At 40.3% G+C, this 21,820-nt stretch overlaps 1 protein-coding gene across 4 annotated transcripts in view; it reads left to right on the top strand.

The window, feature by feature from the left end:
- SEMA5A (semaphorin 5A) overlaps window positions 1-21,820 on the top strand; it is a 421,628-nt gene that overhangs the window by 178,091 nt on the left and 221,717 nt on the right. For all 4 annotated transcript variants that reach the window (XM_074329094.2, XM_074329093.2, XM_074329090.2 and 1 more), the window contains one exon: window positions 15,956-16,055. In XM_074329094.2, coding sequence (XP_074185195.1) covers window positions 15,956-16,055 — 100 coding nt within the window. The remainder of the gene's footprint in view (window positions 1-15,955; window positions 16,056-21,820) is intronic.

Here is a 21,820-nt window from a genome sequence, read left to right as displayed (position 1 = left end):
CCTTTAATCTCTCCTATCTCAGAAATGGCTTTGGAGATTGAGTTGCTCTAGTGGAAAACTTTGGTACCATCCTTCATTTCATTTCCTTATTTCCCCAATCAGTTAATTCAAACACCTCCTAACTCTGCCCTGTCTTTCTCCCTGGACTGCTTCCTGAATTCTATGTCCCTTGCGGTCCATTCTGCACAGAATGCCCACAGGGACTTTTTTAAATGCAAATTAGTATATAGTGCCCCTTCCCCCGCCCCACACCTTGGCAAGGAATTGTGTCAAAGAATAGGGGTTGGCAAAAACTATAGCCCACAACCAAATGGGGCCTGCCTCCTGTTCTTGTGAAATCCTCTTGTTGGAATGTAGCACACCCACTCCTTTACATTTGTCTAGTGACAACAGTAGAGTGGAGTCATTGTGACAGAGACCGTAAGGGCTGCCAAGCCTAAATTACTATCTGGCCCTTTACAGCAGGACTTTTCCAATCTCTTCCACAGAATGAAATCTAAAGGCCTTCCTTCACCTTGACCAGCAAGACTGAAGGTGAACTGGCCCCGCTTCCCTCTCTACTCTCCCCACCTCCTCTCTCTCACACTGCCTGCCTTGTTTCTGAACCCCGCCCCCGTTCATCCCCACCCCACCGAAGGGCCTCTCCCCAGACAGCACCCTATCCTGAATGCCTTCTCCCAGTGTGGCTTTTTCTTGTCACTCAGGTCTCAGCTTAAGGTCGCTTCAGCAGGGTGACATTCCTTTGAAACTATAACATTGCTCCAAGCCACACTGTAAAAAGTTGTCCTGTTTTATTTACATTATGGCATTTGTTACTTATTTTATTGGTTCTGCCCTTCTCACTAGAATATACATCTAATGAGAGGAACCTTATCTATTTATTTTCCTGCAGTATCTCTAGTTCCAAACACAGGGCCAGGCACAGAGTCCATAAGTGTGTTATCTGAACAGAGGCCACATGTGCAAGGCGGTGGATGGCCCTGTGAGGAAACATTCATGGCATCAAGCAAGGGATTAGAGCTGACCATGATGGATGCCGTGAAAATTGGGGACAGAGCAGGAAGGTTCCCTGAAGTCGTTTGGGATACATCAGGAAATGAGTATACAAACTTGTCAAGTAAAATTGAAAACAAGATTAGAAATAGGATGGTGACACTGAATTCACAGTTCTCTGCAAGGAACTCATAAATACAGCTCCTGCTTTGTCCACACAGTGGCTTTGTTGCATGCTGGGAATGACAGCAGCTGTTAGCCAGCCAGGTCAGGTTAGTCCCTGGAAATGAAAACAACCACAGCTTTACCAAAATAAACCAAAGTGGGCAAAACAAAAGGAAAGGCAGCATTTACTTTCCATATCTCCTCTGACCCTACCCCACTTGTGAACCCGTCTTTATTGAGGTCGGTGATTTGAAGGTATGGAGAACAGAACTCTCTTAGGGATGCCAGGCCAAGGCAGAAATCTACCTCTGCTGGAAAGAAAAACCCTCAGGCCATAAATGGCAGCTTTTGTTTCATGTTTAAAACATATGCTTTTTCTTTTTCTCAGTCTAAGATCTTAAGTGTTTGACTTGGGAGCTACTGGTGCCCTAAGTAAGCCTGTGAGTGAGGCGTGTAAATTTCATGAAACCCTAGATGCCATGAGCTAATAGGCCATGCTAGGAATGCTGGAAGGTTTGTGTTTTTCTCTTGGAGGAAAGGGAAGTATAGTAATTAGCTGGGGTTTCAAGATGATTTTGTGTGACCGTGCACAGAACACTCAACTTGTGTCCATGAGTTGGGTAATGATTTTCTGTATGCCTTTTTCATTTTAGTTGAAAGATACTTGGCCATTTAAAACTAATGGAGTAAAATATTCTGGAAATGCTGTTACTTATTGATGCTCTGTGCTGTATGGTAAATCCTATACAGTCAGGTGTCAGGGGCTCTGTCTTGACTAGACTGCATTGCTGTCTGGCTGGGTGGCTTTCAGTAGGTCCCCTTGCCCTTCTGGACTCCAGATTCCATCGATAAAATGAGGCATTTCCATGGGTGTGTCCAGAGTTTCCTTCTTACTTTAAGATTATGGATTATTTTTTTTTGTCCATTACTAAAAAGTTATACTTAGTATGTTTAATTACCTGTAATACCTACTTACTGAGCTCTTATACTATGATATTCTACAGCAGAGGTTGGCACACTATTTTTTGCTATAAAGTGCCAGATAGTAAATATTTTAGGCCTTGGAAGTTAGACAATCTATATTAAACTATGCTGATGTAGCATGAGTGCAGCCATAGGTATATATAAATAAATGGGCGATGCTGTGCTCCTTAAAATTTTATTTAATCAGCTTAACAAAAAAAAAATATTTACAAAACACATGTGATGGCCCGAATTCGGCCCCGGACCATCATTTGTGGATCCTCGTTCTAGAATCTAGGCACTAAAATAATACTCTATGAATATTAAAGATGGCTTCTTTTAATAAATGCACAGCATTATCTGGATATAATCTCATTCACATGTAAACACTCAGAAGAATGATGGAATATAGTTCATAAGTGCTACTTAAACACAAACACCAATGAAGATATATTCTACAGGCAACGTCTAGTGGACCAGAAGGGATGGAGAATGGCTAGTGAGGGTCTGTAAGGAAGGACGCAGATGGATCCTGGGGCTGCACTGTGCCTTGTGTCTTTCCATATTATATTCATTGCATATTCATTCGAGGACTGTTACACTACATATTAGAACACAGATACTAACACACTTGCATGCTACCCTTCATTTGTTTGAGAGCAGGAGGGAAGCACGAGTGAAGACCATTCAGAAAGGATGGGATTATGTTAGCAATGTGGGGAGGTGAGCATGAGTTCAGTGAAGGGTGGGTTGTGGCCTAAGGTGTGTGCATTGTAGGAAAACAGAAGAGAAGCGCGGTTGAGTCTCAGAGGGACTGACATTCAGGCAAAGGCTGTGTGCTGTGGCCCATGGAAACTTCCAGGCAAGGAAAGTCAGTGCAAGCAGAGCACAGCGTTGCCACTTGAGACTGGACTGCCTCCCAAAGGCTCGTGGTGACTCCTTGCGTCTGGAAGTTCACAGGGACATCATGAACTAAGAGGGTACCTTCATCTGTGTGTGCGAATTTCACAAGAGACGTGGGACACTCATGACTCTGGCTCTGATTTTTCCTCCTTCTAACCCTCCTTAAGGATTTATCCAAAGCAGATTGCATTTTGCCTCTCTTCATTGAATATCAGTCAGTTATTCACTAGAACAATGAATAATGTAATAGAATGTCTGTTCACTTTTGTTAATCTATTGGCATCTTGTTGGTTTCTGTGGAAGACTACGTGGTAAAATTTCTTAAAGTGGAGAAATTCCCTATGCGGTTTTGGAAAACAAACAAGCAAGCAGACAAACAAACAAAATGGGATGGCTGGGGGCTGTAAAATAAGTGAAGAAAGATCACAATGAAATATACTAATTGCATTATGCATGGCATTTACCTGCTTTCCAGCCATATGTCTGTTGCAACTCATAAAGGATTTGGCAAGCTTGATCCTAAGAAAGAATTTTCCCTATGGATAAGCTGTAGTCTGGCCATGTAACAGGTTCTGATGATATTCAAGGGAACTGAGATCTCTTCTCAGATAAACAGGTTAATAATCTCCTGATAAAGCGAGACTGTTTTCTTTGTATTTCTGACTCATCCACACCAACATATCTGTATTTGAATAGCTTCCAGCAATAGTTATATGGGTTTTATTATTTGCTGGTTATCATCACAAGGGGGATAACCTCTGAGTTAGGGGTCCCCAGACTGCCACCAGGTTCGCTGCTTTCACTAGCAAGACTCACATAACTCAGAAAAGTTGTCACACTCATAGTTATGGCTTATTACAGAAAAAAGATGCAGATTAAAATTAGCAAACACACAGGGTGCATAGAGCAAAGTCCAGGGGAGACCAGGTGCAGGCTTCTATTGGTTCTCTCCCAGTGGAATTGTCTGGACAGCATTCAGTTCTCTTAGTGATGATGTGTGAGAGAATGGATGGAGTATTGCCAACCAGAGAATCTCCTTTGAGTCTTGGTGTCCCAAGTTGTGTTCTGTTTTGCTTTTTTTTGCTCAATAGGCAGGGAACACCCCTGTGGCTGACCTTAGTTATTCAGTCCCTAGTCCTTATGGCGGTCAAAGGGCCCCACCATCAGTTACACTGCTAGTACAGAGGATCTGGCATGATCCAGGCCCCCAGGCATGCAAAGGCACTCTGCTCAGGCAGAATATTCCAGAGTCTCAGAGAGGATCTCCTAGGAGACTGTCCAGGATCCAACTTTTCTTTGGAATTTGTGGGGTTCCAAGACCCAGACCTTCTGAGTTGACTGGTTACTGGGCAGTCTCTCACTTGACTAATAGATTTCTGACAAAGAGTGTTATCTTTTCAGTTAGTGTTGAATGCTTGTTCGTGGCTTTCCTGAATTTGGCAGGGCTTTTACACCCTTAGCAGGTAGACAGTGATTTACATGACATTGGATGTCGTTCTGAGAGGAAGCTATAATTGATGACAGATATTCTGCCTGGTACTCAGGGTGTTGTCAAAAGACATAAGAGGGCCATCCTCTTGGTGAAATTGTGTGACTGGTGAAAGCACTCTTTACTGCCTAGAGCGGTAAGGGTGAGAACTGGTATCCTCCTATGCTGTAGGTATTCTGCTGAACACTGCAGAGGATTAATTTACATATTCTCTCAACACAGCTCTTGCTTTCTTATTTTCCATCTATTTTATAGTTTGTTAAGACAAAAATGAGGCAACTGGTGGTGCCTCACAGTCCCACAGATAAAAACTTCTGCATCTGAGATTCAAATCCAAGTCAGTCGAACTCTAAGGACTGTGTTACTTTCACTAATGATTGGGTGGGTGGAGGACAGTTTTGCTGGAATCAGTTTCTGATTCAGTTGCAGTGTTATTGCGATTGGTTGTGAGAAGGCCCAGAGGTAATTTATTTTTCAATAATGGATGTAATAGAACAGCACCTCTATATTGCCAAGGAGTCCTGTTCTCAGTGCCTTAGATATGCACTGCCCAGTAGGGTAGCCACCAGCTATGTTGGCTGTTGAGCACTTGAGATGCGGCTGGTCCATACTGAGATGTATGTAAAATACACATTGGATTTCAAGGACCTAGAATATACACACGAAATGAAGCTATCTCAGTCTTTTTAATTTTGATAACATGTGCATGATTTCCTGGATCTATTGGGTTCAATAAACCAAACTGTTGAAAATTGATTGTACTGCTTAACATGCTTTAATGTAGCTACTGGAAAATTCAACATTACATGTGTAGGTCACATTATATTTTTATTGGACAACATTTATCATCCCACTTTCCTTGGGACCAGCTAGCATTTCTCTTCTTCAGGTTAGCTCTCTTGTGTGTGTGCCTCACCTTTTTAGTTAAATGATAAATGTCTCGAAGGCAGAGGTTTGTCTTACCTAACTTTGCATCCTAGCAGGTACGACAGTGGGTTCTCCCATGTAGCAGGTGCTCAAAAGCATTAGTTGGCTACAGAAATGAATTACTGTGCTGCCCCACTATTCTTGGTGCATAGCACCCTAGTGCTTAAACCTGAAGCTTCTAGAACAATCTGGATCTGTCTTGGAAAACATTCTGTTTCTGATTCATAGACAGGATGAGTACTTTTTTGCTAAAAGACCACCTTGGGAGTTATTAGAATGTCTCCAAGCAAGGAGACTTGCGTGCACAACCCTGGCTGGTTTCCTGAATGCTTGTGTCTTCTTCCTCTGAATCCTGAGGCTTAGATGTGAACCTCCGATTTTCCACTAGCAATGAGACAGAGAAGAAACCGAGTACGTATTGTGCGAAAGAGGTATTAGCTGCAGGAAATGATTTATTTTCTTAAACCGAGGTAGTCTGGCAATTCCTGAATATGTGGCAGAACTAAGTGTAAGAACATTTGAAAACCAAGAGCCCTGAGATTCTAAGAAATTCCTGAAACTCTGTGGTAAGTGGCTTTATTTGTATCCGTCACACTTCTGGTCATCACTGCTTACCCAGCAATACATGGTCACTCCTGGAATACTCTAAGTGCCTATTGAGTAGAAAATGTTCATTTTATACTTTTAGTCATAGTAACCTCATTTGTAATTCTAAAGTTATAAATCTAAAGGAAATTACTTTTTAATGTCCTCTGGCACAACATTAAGATTTTGCAATTAGATTTTATAGCCTACAGTCATATGCTGCAGGTCACAAGGCAAATTTGAGACCCTCTGCACTAGGAAAGTTTCCTGTAGGTGACGAAAGATACCTACAAGCCACCCAGAGTTTAAGGCAGAGCAGCCCAGGTACCACCTTCACAGCCTGGAGGAAAACCTGGTCACAGTCCAGGAGTCTGAAGGTCTTGCCTAGTTTACACATGATTTTACATAATCTTAAATTAAAAAAAAAAAATCTGTCTTGATGGATGGATGAGTAGAAATTGCTTCTTGTGTGAGTTATCCAGCAATAAAAACCTGTCACTGATTACCTTGGTTCTTATCCTGCAGTTATGAGGAATAATTACTCCAGATGGCTTAATGACATAGGAAGTTCCCATGATCTTAAAGGTTATAGACAAAAGGGAAGGCAATGCCATCCCACCAGGTGGATTTTGAACCCAGCTTACTCACAACTTTCCAGAAGCTTCTTTTACACCGTGCCAGGTGTGTCTCAGGTAACCTTTGGATAACTCAAAATTTCTTTGGCTAGAGTAACCTGGACCCCACCTAAGACTGACCTTTAGATCCTGAGATTGAATTAGTATTTCTGGTATGGCCAGAAAATCACACAGGCAAGTGAAACCTTGGGGAAGCTGGAAATCACAAATCTCACCCTTGACTCAGAATGGGAGTACGAGGTGTGACAATTAAGTTCGTGAACTTGTTGCAATGATGTTGCTAACCTTTTTTGATATCAGAGGGATTAGTCATTATGAATTTGTACTGACTGGGCAAACAGTTAACCAAGTTTACTAGTATTTGGAAGTGCTGAAAAGGTGGCATGAAAAAGTTAGACGACCTGAACTTTTTGCCGACAATTCATGGCTCTTGCATCACGACAATGCACCAGCCCCCACGGCACTGTCTGTGAGGGAGTTTTTAACCAGTAAACAAATAACTATATTGGAACACTTTTCCTGCTCACCTGATCTGGCTCCCAATGACGTCTTTCTTTACCCAAAGATAAAGGAAATATTAAAGAAAAACATTTTGATGACATTCAGACATCAAGGGTAATACAACGACAGCTCTGATGGCCATTCCAGAAAAAGAGTTCCAAATTGCTTTGAAGGGTAGACTAGGTGTTGGCATTGGTGCATAGCTTCCCAACGGGAGTACTTCGAAGGTGACCATAGTGATATTCAGCAATGATGTATGTGGCGCTTTTTCTAGGATGAGTTCGGAAACTGAATTGTCTGACCTAGTACATTTCAACTGGTCATGAGATAGTAGTTGATTCCAGTGAAATATTGTTTCCTCAGATTTCTCTTAAAATATATGCCAAGAGAAAACATCAAACACATTTATTTAGTTCTGTATTACCCTGCAGTAACCTAACTTTGAGGAATGATATGTCCGGAAATCATACAATCAGCCTTTGGAGGAGTGTAGCGTGCCTCGAGCCTGCCCTGGGCCAGCCTTTATCTAACAGCTGCCTCCTCCATGCAGGCTGGCTGCTTCTGCCCTTGCTGGAATAGTGTATGCATTCTTTCCTATAATTTAACTGATCTGTGGCTATTATTTGATGTTTATTTACATTGTGAATATATACTATACCATGCATTCCAGGCTGTAAACATAGCTTAAAATGAGACTTGTGGTTTTCAAATTGTGTTTAAGTTAAGAAGACCCAAATTAGAGGTGCTTCAAGGAACGTGAACTGTCACAGCTTTTGGATTTCTTCGAAATCTAGCAGGCAGGTTGCCCAAGGTGAAGCAGTGAACTTTAGAACAACCCAATTCCAGAGCACAGGTATTTTGCTAAATTTGCAGTAGGTGGTTTTTCCTATAGTGAACATCTGAAGAATGGATGAAGTGTATCATACGTCATTGCAAAGAAACCACCAAGAGACTTGATAGAACACCTGACTCGTGGAGCAGGCACACAACTAACGACAAAAAGAATATGAGCAAGCACTGATAGCTTCTTAAAATACCGTGTTTTATGTGTCATGTTTACAAATAAAAATGTAAATAAGGATGCTCTAGGCTTTCTTTTTTTTTAATTAAAGTTTATTGAGGTGACAATTGTTAGTAAAGTTACATAGATTTCAGTTGTACAATTCTATAATACATCCTCTATGTCTCACATTGTGTGTTCAGCACCCAGAGTCAGTTCTCCTTCCATCACCATATATTTGATCCCATTTACCCTCTTCTAGAGCCCCTTCCCCCTTACCCTCTGATAAACACTGAACTATTGTCTGTGTCTATGAGTTTTTGTTTCTTCATTTGCTTGTCTTGTTCTTTTGTTGTTTTCAGTTTTATATACCACATATCAGTGAAATCATACGGTTTTCTACTTTTTCTATTATGACTTATTTCGCTTAGCATTATAATCTCAAGATCCATCCATGTTGTTGCAAGTGGTACTATTTCATCTTTTGTTATAGCCGAATAGTATTCCATTGTGTATATTCTTGATATGTTGGATCCTCTTTGTTTTTGCTGATATAAAAATGTTTGAATTTCTCTAATTGGTTAATAGTGAAGAGTTTTGTTTTATTTTACAGAAAAAGTCATATCAATGGAACATTTTGATCATTACCTATAGCAAGATTTTGAGACCATTTCTTCTCTACTGTAGTCTTGAGTGTATATTGTACACACACACACACACATACGCACTTTTAAATAGTATATATACATATATAATTTATATGTATAATATCTCTTCATATACACTTATGCAAATACATGTGTGCAAACGTGTGTGTGTGTATATATATATATATATATATATATATATATATATATATACATGAATGAACATACTGATGCCTGTATTTAGACATAACTATGTAAAACTATATATATACACACATATACCTGTATCTAGATATAAATATATGTTCTCATATGCTTTTATATACTTATTTATGTATCTGTCCGTGTAATTATGTTTGGAGAAACATATGTGTACACACATACATCTACATATGCACATATATATGAATATATTATACCACAATTTAGAAAGCTGTATGTGCTCAGATAAGTCTGGCAGAGACCACCCCATGGCATTCCCACTTGGATGATCTAGTGCTGTGATGAGGAAGAACCCAGACTGCTGGAAAAGTCATGGGACTCAGGACTTTCCACTTTGCCACTCATTCGTGTGTGACTTTGGGAGGTCATGTGACTTCTCTGTCCTTAGCTTTATCAACTATAAAATTGGGGAAGGGGGGAGGTCAGTTGCCTCACCGCCAGTGTCATGTCCCGCTGTAACTACTTTGATTCTACCAAGTCCTAGGTAGGAATTAGAGTGACAATAATTGAGACCTATACATTTGGAGAAACAAAATGGGCCTGATATTTTTCAACCCTTCTCCAAAGCTAAAGTGTATTTGCCTATTTCTAAGTAAACCGATGTAACCAGGACCTGGCTTGGAAAAAAGCGCCGGAGATAAATTTTCCACTGTTGTGATTGTCTTCCTCTGGATGCCTTGTTGCCCGTGGTGGACCCTGGTTTCTTTCTGATTTTTTATAGGACCTTCCCTTTCTCCAGGTTGCCCTTTTGGGCTGGCTATGCTTGTCACCCACCTGAAAATTACCACTGAATCCCTTTTTTCCAATTTTGCTCTCTTTTGGTGGGTGGCAACTACTGTTTCCAATAAATTGATCCATGCTGATGTTACTATGTGCTAAGGATTAATGTACAGTATACATTTCTTGGAAAATTGATTTTAAATTTGGACCTCATGGGAGTATTTCCGTTCATCCTATTCTGCCATTAAATTCCAACTTACCCCTTTACCACTTATGTTATATTGGGCAAGATGTTTAACTTGTCAAAATCTCTGGATGTTTAACTATTATTTTTTTATTTCTGCAACAAACATTATAGATCTAGCTTCACAGGATTATGAACATTAAATTAAATAAGTTGTTAACATGTAAAAATATCTCACAGAGTTCCTAACACCAAGTAAACACTGAAAATATAGACAGTCACAGCAGTGTAAATAAGAGACATCAGTAATTTGGATATATCTTTTTTCCACAAGCATAAATTTCCTCCCTGATGAAGTGTTTTGCCTTGGCTCAGCAAACACATGAGGCTTTGGGACTGTCCGTGTAAGAAACGTCCAAACCTATAGAGAATTTTTATAAGAGTTTATTGGAGCCAAACTGATGATAATTGCCAGGAAGCAAGATCTCAAATACTCCAGAGAATGACAGTTTTGCAACTTCTTTTATGTATTTGAAATTAAGGAGGGAACGTAAGGAAGATGACATGGGGGTGGGAGAAAGGAAGGCGGGAATTGGATTACAGGACAGTTAACAAGATTCTGTACTCTCTTGGGGGTGGTTATTTCAAAGGGGTGTGAACCTAGGTGTACAGAAACAATGGACAGGACTGCTTAAGGCAAAGATAAACCTTTCACTAAAGAAGTATAGGCCTGGGGCTGACTCCCCACCATGACCTGCCCAGTTAGGGGTTTATGACCAGGTCACCCATGAGGGTACTTTCCGTAGAAGCCCTTTTTCCTCCACAGGACTTGAATCTCTTATTATCACTTACAGAATTTCAGCCACGGCTCAGGTAGTCGAAAGCCTGATGTGTCTTATTTTTGGGGGATGAAACATGGCTGGGGGTGCTGTCGACCTGCTGTCTAAAGTGCCCTGACTTGCTCTGAGTGACTGTTGGAAGAAGAGGCCTGGCAAAGCAGATGGAAATGGAAAGAGAAAGAAAAATGGTAGTAATCAAGAAACAGGGCAGTAAATCAGCACAGTCCTGCCACACTGTTCTTCTTATGGCTTTTTAAAATTCTACTCCTTTGTTTTCCAATCATATTTTTAGCTCAGAGTGCATTGGTCGAATGGTTTATGTAATGCAATGCAGCCGAAAATGAAGTCTGAAGCAAGGAGATTTAAAGAGCCATAGGTATCTTTGAGGTAGAATGATTCCTTTCACAACCCGGGGAAGGGGCAGGCGAGGAGAACCTCCAGAATGCTCAGCCAAGAGAATGCCTCCCCTGCTCTGCCAGCAGAGGTGCCCTTCCGGAGGAGGTGAGAACTTAGCTGGCGCGTTTTCAGAACAGTGTCCTGTCCCCCATATCACAGCTGAGTGGCTTCGACTGCTTGGAAACCCAGCCATTGCACTCTGTTTGTATCATCCCCCCTTCTCATTCCAGAATGTTCTTCACTCCGTAAAGCAGAGCAGTGACGGCTATTGACATTTTCTTCCCCCTTACTTACATAAAGACCCTTGGATCATAAAACCTAACTAGTGAAAATGGTGAATGCTTTTTCCTGTAGATCGTAACTAACTTGTAGATCATGGTTATTTATAAGAACAACAGCAAAACCAATAAATGTTGTATTTACAGGTTGCCATAGTAACTGGTTTTGGGAGACCCAGCCTTCTGCGATTATATTTCACTGTTCTCAAGCCCGTAGTTCAAACCCAAGTGGGTGGTAACTTTTACTTAAATGTATAGATCAATGAGAATAAACTCACTTTCAAAGTGAAGAGGGCGTAGATTTTTCTTTCTTCCTGTTACTTTCAAAATGTGTCACATAGAAAGGTACATTTTTGACTCACTGCCATTTAAAAGTGTAGTGTAGTGGCTAAAAACACCAACTCCAAAATATGGAGTGGCTCTTACGAGCTGTTGACTTCAGCAAGGCTTGGTTTCCTCACCTGTAATAGGGCGGGTGTGAGAAATACAGGAGTTAACGTGTAAAGTATGTAGAGCGACATCTATCAGATGACATATACTGTTTAAACATGAGCTATTTTTGTTAGCTGCTTTACCAATTATCATGTTATTGTCATTATTATTTGCATGTACAATATTAGATGGAGATTGAACCAAAGCATAATTGTAAAGAGTGAGCCTTGGTTTGCCCTTATATTTCTGTGGATGTATATTGTACCTGTGCTCTAGTGCCTTTCCATTCACCTTTACCCACCATCCCTGGCCCCTCCCACTTTAAACTGTCACTTAGTTTATGATATGGGTTTCAAGTTCCCCAAAGAAGTTTCACCACCCTGCTTTCTCCCGTCCTTAATTGACTGAGGTTTGAAAGAATAAATTCAGGCTACTCAGAGCCTCCCTTATTCTGCCTGGGAGGTTTCCCGCCCATCATATGCCCACAAGTCAGCTTGGTCTCCAGCCGTCAGTGCCGCAGTCTTCAGCCCGTGGAGAAGCCATCAATCTGGGTTTGGGAAGACAGGTTTCAGACAAGGGCTATTCTTTATCAGCAGAATTCCCTCTGATCCTTGCTTATCAGGCTTTGAAGGTTTTCTTGGCTTACAGCCATCATTACCGTGGATATCTTTAGAGTGTTTGCTTTTTTTTTAAACAGTAACTTTAACTCCTTTTTCTTTGGTTTTGTTTGGGGAGGTGGGGGCAATGGACTTCAATCTGTTAAGCTAGTCTCTAGTGTATATGCCAATTATTTGGACAAAATTTATTAATACTGAAAATAATTATTTCTTGAAGCTCCACACTGGGTTCTTTTTAAAATTGAATCAGTATACTTTTGGTAGACTATTTACAAAACAATCTTGGATGCTTGTGTAGTAATGAGAGAAGGCAAATGTGAATCATGGCAGCTAATGCTGCAATAAAAAATCATTGCTAGAGGCTATATTTCCACAATCATGTTTGTGCAATGAATGCATTAGCTAGGATGATTAATATCAAACATTAAAAAATATCCACGAAGTATTCAGTTCAAATCTACGGGTTTTATGTTACGGTTTAACTTCCAAACAGTGGTCATGTTGGCTGCCATATTTAAGTTCCATTTCATCATACGGTTCTTTCAGCAAGAACAGAAGAGAGGTAGGAGGAAAAGATGAACCCATTATTTAGAAGACGTGAACATGTATTAAGAATGTCAATGTTATTGAAAAATGTGTCTCAGAAACTCACCACATTCTGTGTGCCCTCCCCTGATCGCCACACTCTCCCTGATCTGTCTTTGGCCTCTGCTGAGCTTGTTCACCTCCACCTGCCCAGCTAGTCTCTCTTCTCCTAGCTCTGCACTCCCCTAGCTCTTCTGATGAATCTGTAACAGCTCATTTTCTGATTCCTTAGAAAGCAGCTCAGTAAATTCTTCATGCTGCTACTGAACTTTGTTGTTGTGGCGAATTCTACTGACACCGTGTTGAACTATCCTTGTGTTTCTGCATTCAACCTATTCTATGAGAGAGAGGGAGAGAGAGAGAGAGAGAGAGAGAGAGAGAGAGAGAGAGAGAGAGAGAGAGAGGCTAGTACAGCTATCTCCTTAGGACTATTTTCAGCCATGTTCTTAAATGGGGTGGCCTGTGATTTTTCTTTCGTATAATGTCTTTGTCTAGCCTTAGTATCTAGATTATCAATATCACAATAAGCTCAGCACTGAAGAAAGAAGAGGAGCTTTACCTCTTTGTCTAATGTCTGACATAATATGTATAAAGTTGGGATTATATGTTTCTTAAGAAGTTGATAAAATTTACATGTAAAACTGAGCCTGCAGCCCTTTATGACACACTGGGCTTGGGAGTTTATTATGTATTTTGTTTGGGTGTTTGAAACTGTAGTAACAAAAGAGTACAAAGAAACTATATTTTTAGGGGCTTTTTTTTAAATGAGGGGAGCATGCATATTCTTATAGGCAGAGGGGAAGGGATTTTATAACATCTGGGATATTCCAGGGAAAAAAGAGGTAATTTAAGGACGGGATTAAAGACAAGGGAAGAGATGGGATTGAAGCCAAGCTGGAGCGACTGGTCATCGAAGAGGCCAGAGCATCATGCTTTCGATTTTATAGGGAAAGCTGAGAGCACAGGTATTGCTGTGGGCATACTTTCGGTTAGAGACGGGGGTTGGTGCAGGAACTTTCTGCCATCCTGGTGTCCAGTAAGATAGGAAGCCGGGTGATGCACAGAGGTGAAATAGGCAGACCTTTTGGATGAATGCACAGGAAAATCAAAACAAAGGGGAATAGGCAGATTGTCCAACTATGATCTAGTGTTAACCATAAAAATACAGTTTTAATGGGGAAACGTGTTAGAAATTTAAATAAGGAAAATTGCACAATATTGACGGAACCGTATGCTGTTAACTCATCCCCCCTCTGCATCCCCACGTGTCGCCTTGTATTACCTGAGCGTGTTTAAGAAGTGGTGTAACCACTTTCCCATTGCTCAGTGTAGGATGTCCTTCATCCTGGTTCCTGTTTGTCACTCTCTTCCAGTTCCTCTAAATGAAAAGAAAGGTAAATGCATGAGAAGCAAGTTTTACCTAAGCCCTTTCCTTTCGTTTTACCTAAGCCCCCAGTCATCTTTCTATGTATGAATATTTCCTGTAACTCTATAAACATCTGTGCACACCTGTATTTATAGATTCAGTGTTTAAAGAAGGGGTTAGGGCCAGTTCCTTAACTGAATTATAAACTCCTGGAAGAACCATTTATTAATAAATTTTTATACCTCCAGTGCCTGTACGTACTTTGCTATAAGTAAGTATTTTGTTTCTATCGACTTGCCTATAAAAGGAAGAAATTTATATAAAATACTAAAAAGACTCAAGATACTGTACACATTAAAACTGGAAAAACCAAATAGTCTCTACGTAAGTCAATGTGGCTTCCTGTAAGCAGAATAGAGCTTTCAGTCTATGTCATTTCTCCCCCAATAACTGAAAGTAGAGAAATGCCATATTTATTATACAACGCTATTGCTTGAAAATAATCCATCTCATTTGCATGAATGAAGGCGTTTCTACAGAACACGTTATGGGGCATGGGTGCATTTCCATATTAGATACGTTTCTAGCATCTGCTTTTATGAAAGGAGATTAGTTCTGTACTGCACACTCTTTCTTGGAGCCAATAAGTTTGTTGATTTGACAGTTATGTGCCGGTTTAGTCAGTGTGCTGTCACTCAAAATGCTAAATCCAAGGAAAAAGGCAATCAGATAACAAGGTTAGTTATCAGGAATAATGATAAGGTGTGGCACAATGGCAGGGAGTCCCTCTGTATTTTTTCAGTGTCAGAAATGAGCTAAGGAAAGTTGCAAAAATGGTTCATGAAGCAGCACTCTAGTCTGGAGGTCGTTTAATAGGATTTAATAGTTCTTGTAAAAACCTGCCTCTAAAGAGTGGCTGTTTTCTGATTTCCCATAGGGAAAAAAAATACAAATGAGGCCTGGAAGTAACTGTGAATTTCTCATCTAGAGAGGACTAATGTGTTTAACAAGTCCAATCCTGGGGCCAAAATAGAAACCCAAAGGACAGGGACATAGAACGGCCACTTTGAAAGAAGGCAAATGGTGCTCTCGTGTTTGTCCTTGGTCCTAAGCAGGGCTTTGGTGATGTCTCCCAAGGTTTCATCGCTTCCCAGCCAAGTTGCATGGGAAATGGTCTTGTCTGTATTCGGTGGTCCTCGGACGAGCCGGGTAAATGCCGTGTTATTTTCTGCCCAGCCCAGCGCCGACAGGAAATTGTGCATCTGGCTTGTCCATCACAACCGAGCACTGATCGCTTGCTCGCTCTTTCTCCTGGGTGGCTATGCTCCGTGCATCACGCATGCTCAGTGTGGATTGTGTGACATCCTGTTGGAAACCTCCAGTGGCCCCTGAAAGATCACATCAGGGGACTTTCAAGTCCTCTCTGAAATGTAATGTGTGCTACCTGAAGTCCCCAGAGGAAAAGTCATTCATTTTTATCTTTTTATTTATTTATTTTTCCTATTTAGAAATTGGCCCCTGGTTACGCGAGTTCAGAGCGAAGAATGCTGTGGATTTCTCGCAGTTAACATTTGACCCAGGACAGAAAGAACTTGTTGTAGGAGCAAGGTGAGAGATCTTCCGTTTTGCCACTGCAGATTCGTGCGGACTTCATTGTACATCTGTGCAGTCACACATGAGCTGCTCTGCCAGAGTTAACGAGTGCTGACTAACATTTCTTCCAAGAATAAAATACAATATGAGTGTCATAAATATGAGTGTCATTCTGCTAACGGTAGAATGACTACTGCTTTTTACAGCAAGCATTTGTTGGGCCCTTCCCATGTGCCAGGAACTGTTCTAACATGCATTCATTCACTTTCTCCTCCCATGCAAACTGAGAGGTAGGTATCATCAACATCTCTATTTTAGACACAAGGAAACTGAGGCAGGAAGTGGATAAATACGTTTCCCCAGGGAATATGTATTATGTCTAATGCAAGATGGACCCAGGTTTCAGACCCAGGCAATTTGACTGAAGAAACCATGTTCTTAACTTCTCACTAGATTCTTCAGTAAACCTCTAGAGATCAAGAGACCATAATGTCCATTCTGGCCCATGTTACCTTTCTTTGTGAGCTCCATTAGGCTATTTACCAGTCAATTGAGAATTCAAGGAAGTTGTTATTATTTATGCCTCTTAAGGTTCACGTGATCCTGTGACTTCCTTGGAGAACATTCATAATCCCTGCATTCAAATCACTTATCCTGCCATTTTGAGGATGCTATATAAGCAACACTTCTTATTCATGTCTTAGGAAAAATGACATTGAACTTGAAGAAAGAGGCCATTTGTAGATTTGAACTCTTCTGGCATCCAAAGAAAGCACTTTAGGCAGTGAAGTGCTCATGTGTCTTGCCCAAATTTACTAGATTATAAAATATAGCTTTCATAGCAAGAGAGATTGTACAGTTTCCACGTAGATCTGAGAGAAGCTAAATCTGGCTTACATTCTGGGCGCTCTAGACAAACATCGAACAGTTTCTCGGATCATTGCTTTTGCTCTCAGATCTTAAGGAGCCCTTTGCATCCACCCAACGCGTGAGGATGTTGAGATGTGTGGTCGTAACTTTAAATGAATAGACAGAAGTTGGTTTAGTTCCTAGCACCGAACATGTCACCTGCATCTCTTTTGATGTTTGTGCATAGACAGCGAGTGTGGACTGGATGAGCTTACTTGGTGTGCTTTTGCTTACTTCAGGAATACTTGGGGGATTTCTGATGCTGCCTTCCATCAAATTCCATCCCTGGGAGCCTGCTGTATGTTGCAGGTATTTTTAACTGGTTTACTGTAAGCAAGGGAACAAGGGAGTGGCAGTCTCTGAACCCCAAAGCCAACCCTTAGGGAAAATGAGCTCTTTCCCTTAAGTCAAGCAGGAACAGCGCCCCCTGCTGGGACAGCCGGTGCAACCATGACCCCAACTGGTGTAGCTATGTCTAGCTTCCCACATTCAACTCTAAAGAACTTTGTGGTGAGGTTGACTCAAAAGACTCTCCATTGTTTCTGGAGGTTGCACTGGCAGCCCTGCACAGGTATATACACTCTGCCACTGGCTGGCATTTGGTTAGTGACATACATGCTCCTAATGGATGTAAGAAGCCACTGAGCAAAATGAGACTTAGAAGAGACATGCCATGGTCCTGTCCTGGCTGGAGACAGCACCTGGCGAGTGTCCCCAGGGAACACCTGTCCCTGAAGGTCTCCATCCCAGGGCCCTGGAGGTCCTATCTGTGTTTCTGGAAGTCTCCATCTGCCTCATCTCACCACAGTGCCAGCCTAGACACACCGAGAGGGACTGCACTAGCCACTGAGTCAACTTGGCGTGTGTTGTGGTGACCTGGAGAAATAGAATCTCCAGATTTAGCACATGAAAGTCCAGGATGTGCGGTAAAATTGGAATTTCAGATAAGGAACACTGGGAGTATGTATTTTCTATTCTAGAACAGTGCGTGGTACACTGTAGACACTCGATCAACAAAAGAAAGGAGTAGACTGCACTTGCTTAGCTGCGTGACCTGGAGCCCATTTCAGAGTCTAATTTTCTCATCTTTAAAATTGATATAATTGTTTCTCGTCCTTTCAGCTGTTGTGAGGATTAAATGAAATAATCCATTGAAAGTGATTGTCCCAGTAACGGGCACCCAGGAAGCACAGTGGTAGGGAGCCCTGCGGGTATCCATGGGTTTTGGCTTACATGTGCGTGTATGTTTCTGGCAGATATCACTGAGTGAGAATAGGAATCTTACCTAGGAAACCTGGTGGGATGAGGCTCAGAATGTTTGAAAAGGAGTGTGAGCCAGTTATAAAACTTTAAAAATAACCCAGTCCTCTGATTCCTGTTTGGGAGGGCTTGATCTAAGAAAAGCAGTTTAGATAGCGAGTATATATTTTAGAAATCTGTAATTGTTTAAAGATATGAGCGGTGGAAAAATGTGTTGAGAGTCTTTTTGTTTTTTTCTTTCATATCAGCACTAGGCTTTGTAAAGCCATTTACTGGATGGTTTTACTTTATATCAGCGATACTTTACGTTCCTGAAATTGAATTCAGTTCAAGATTCTTTGCAAAAAGAAGTTCATTGTGCTACAAAAGAAAAACCTATCTTTAGGCAATTTGTGTTATGTAGTTTCAGAAAGTCTTGGGTCTGAATTCATACAATTTCTGGAAGGAGCCCTAAATTTCCCATTTGCATGGAACACATTATCTTTCATAATATTTTAAAAGCACTGATGTTCATATCCTGTTTTAACCAAACCTCCTTAAAAATTAATAATGTTGCTGTTTTCAATGATGAGATTCAGGCATTTTTATTCTAGAAAATGTGGAAAATACAGTAAAGCATAACAACAACAAAAAATCCAAACAAACAAAAAAAACAACAACACAATTTCGGAAATAATCCTAGTTAACCTTTTCCGTTATTTCCCTGCATTATTTGATTTCTGTTGGTTTATACTATTGGGATAAAATTTTACCAATGATTTTTATACTTCTCTGTCAAAAAACCTACTAAAAAGCAGTTCCCATGATATGTAGACATCAAGAAAAATTCCAGAATGAATTCCATGATTCCACAATGCTATCTTGTGCTTTAGAGGTTTTTGTATAGATAATTATAAAAGTAATGATAGTAATAATAGACCACAAAGTTGACACAAGTATAAGTTTCCTGCACTTAGGATTGTAACAACAGATGTAAGAGAGGGTGATTATATTTTTTATTCTCCAAATGAATCTGTTGTTCTTTAGTGATTCAGGTTCATTGTAAGGACGACAAGTGATTCTGTGCTGAATTTAAATGTTATTTCAAATGGCAACTCACTTGGTCCACACACAGTGCAGTGTTTGGCAATAATCAGGAAGTTTATAAATTAACCGTATTTTTATAAAGCATCAAGCCACACAGCGATAAGGAAAAAGAGCTTCTCATCAAGGAGAATGGGAGTTTATTTCAGCTTCTTTCATTTGTTTGTTTCTTGATTTTTCTGTTATTTTCTTTCCATAACTTGATTTCTGATGATACTTGATTTCTGATGATGGCTTGTTACTCTTCTCTAAGAAGCGTCAGTGTCGTATAAACATATAAATTGAAGGGCATAGTCCTGCAACCTGTGGTATTTCAGTAAGAACACTCACCTGTAAGCTCTCATACAACACCTGGAGTCAGGAGGCCCAACCACCTGCTTGTAAGGTGGTGAGATTGAAGCCCAGACACCCAATACTTGGGTCAGGTACCCATCCTAATTGATGACATATATACCGATTTATGTCCTTGGAGATTTTAAATTTTAATTCTATTAAAAAGGCATCACGAAATGGCAACATTATAAAGATATCAAAAGAAAGGGTAACAGGGATGCCTGAATCCCCTTGCAACACCTGACGTGATGTGAGTATAGACCACTGTGCAGCATGCATGGAACTTGCCGTTATTGTCAATGGACTATTTCCATGTATTGGAAGATATTTCTGTATATATGTTTGTACTATAAATGGTATAGATTTTTTTTTTAATTAAAGTTTATTGGGGTGACAGTGGTGAGTAAAGTTACATAGATTTCAGGTGTACAATTCTGTAATACATCATCTATATATCACATTGTATGTTCACCACCCAGAGTCAGTTCTCCTTCCATCACCATATATTTGATCCCTTTACCCTCATCTACCACCTTCCTTCCCCTTTACCCTCTGGTAACCACTAAACTATTGTCTGCGTCTGTGAGTTTTTGTTTCTTTGTTTGTTTGTCTTGCTCTTTTTTTGCTTTCAGTTTTATATCCCACAAATCAGTGAAATCATATGGGTTTTGACTTTTCCTGTCTGACTTATTCCGCTTAGCATAATAATCTCAAGATCCATCCATGTTGTCGCAAATGGCACTATTTCATCTTTTCCTATGGCAGAGTAGATTTCTAATCAGCATGTTTATTACTAAAACCCGAATGCTTCCAAGGCAGAAGTTGGTCTTGCTAACAGTCACAACAAACTGGTCTTGAAAAATTGTAGTGTATTATTTTGAACCATTTGTTTTGCTCATGGCTTGAATCTACAAAACTAAAGATAAAAAGGAAAGATAAATTACTTCTGTTGTGCTGGGTCTGAATTTGCTTTAAGCTTTCAAAGCATATATTCCCAGAAGATCACACGGACTGAGGGGCACTCTTCTATTTAATTGGAATGAGTTCCTGTTTTCAGAATGATTTTGCCCCTGGTTCTAAACAAAGGGAGTTAATTTCAGATTCATGTAACAGTCGTTGTAAAAAATTAACTAATATCATTCTTTCCCTTTGGTGGTTATAATTCCTATTTTTATTTTAAAGTTTTACCTTAGAATTAATCTGTTGGAAGCAGCATATAATTAAAAGGAAACTGGAGATTTTTGTGCAATTTCTGCTTCTATAGCCACAACCTCTATTTTCCCAAGGCTATTATTTTAGTCAAGTTTACACATTAAAGGTAACTCCTGCTGACTGGAATAAACTCAGCAATTAGGAACACATCCAAAAGGCAATAGACCCCCATCGTGCAAAGAAATCCCAGGTAATGATGATGTTTATATTGTATTTACATTAATTACGACTTATAAAAGCAGCTGGTAATGAGAAGAAGGGTGGTGCTTTTCATTCCTGCTCTTCATTTTCACCCTAACCCCACCTAGAATTTTTTTAAACCTATATTTTATGGTGTGAGTATTTTCTTTCTCTGTCCTTTCCTTCTCATTGTTGGCACTGGATTCACGGATGTGCCTTTTTCTCTTAAGATTCTCTGTGCTTCTCCTTCTCTTCCTTCCGCTGGTTCTCCCCTTTCTTCCAAAAGGCCTAGTGATCAATTAACCTAATCTGTGTTACAAACCTTGCTCTTTGTCTGCTGGCTTTGTTAAATTTTGTCCAATATTTGTTAAACGTTAGTGTCCCTAAGTATCACCAAGGGCGGTCATTCAAAATTCAGCTTTCTCTGCCCCCTACTGCCAAGCCCTGCTGATCCAGTTGTTTGTAGGATGGTCCCGGAATATGAGCTTTTAACAAACAGGTGGTCTACACACACACTTGTGGGAAAGACTTCTGACCATTGTTTCCTTTCGCTGTTGTTCAAAAACAAAATAATCTGCGTACTTTCATCCGTGCTGGAGCTAATGTGCAGATAAGCCCAGCAACATAGTTATTTATTTAGTTATACGCTATATATAGTCTTCCATTTCCCAAATTCAATGACTGAGCCAACAAGGAGTGTGATAAAAATGAATCAGCCTCTTTACTTTGAGTGTGTGTATGTGTGTGATACAATATTTGAGCGTTGAGAGCTTTTCTCCTTGCCGGCCACACCTTGGGTTTGT

Source organism: Rhinolophus sinicus, chromosome 3, assembly GCF_057876585.1.
Source record: "Rhinolophus sinicus isolate RSI-liver-muscle chromosome 3, RSI-T2T, whole genome shotgun sequence".
NCBI classification, from domain to species: Eukaryota; Metazoa; Chordata; class Mammalia; order Chiroptera; family Rhinolophidae; genus Rhinolophus; species Rhinolophus sinicus.
The sequence above is the reverse complement of the archived record's forward strand: the minus strand, read 5'-3'. Positions and strand labels throughout refer to the sequence as shown.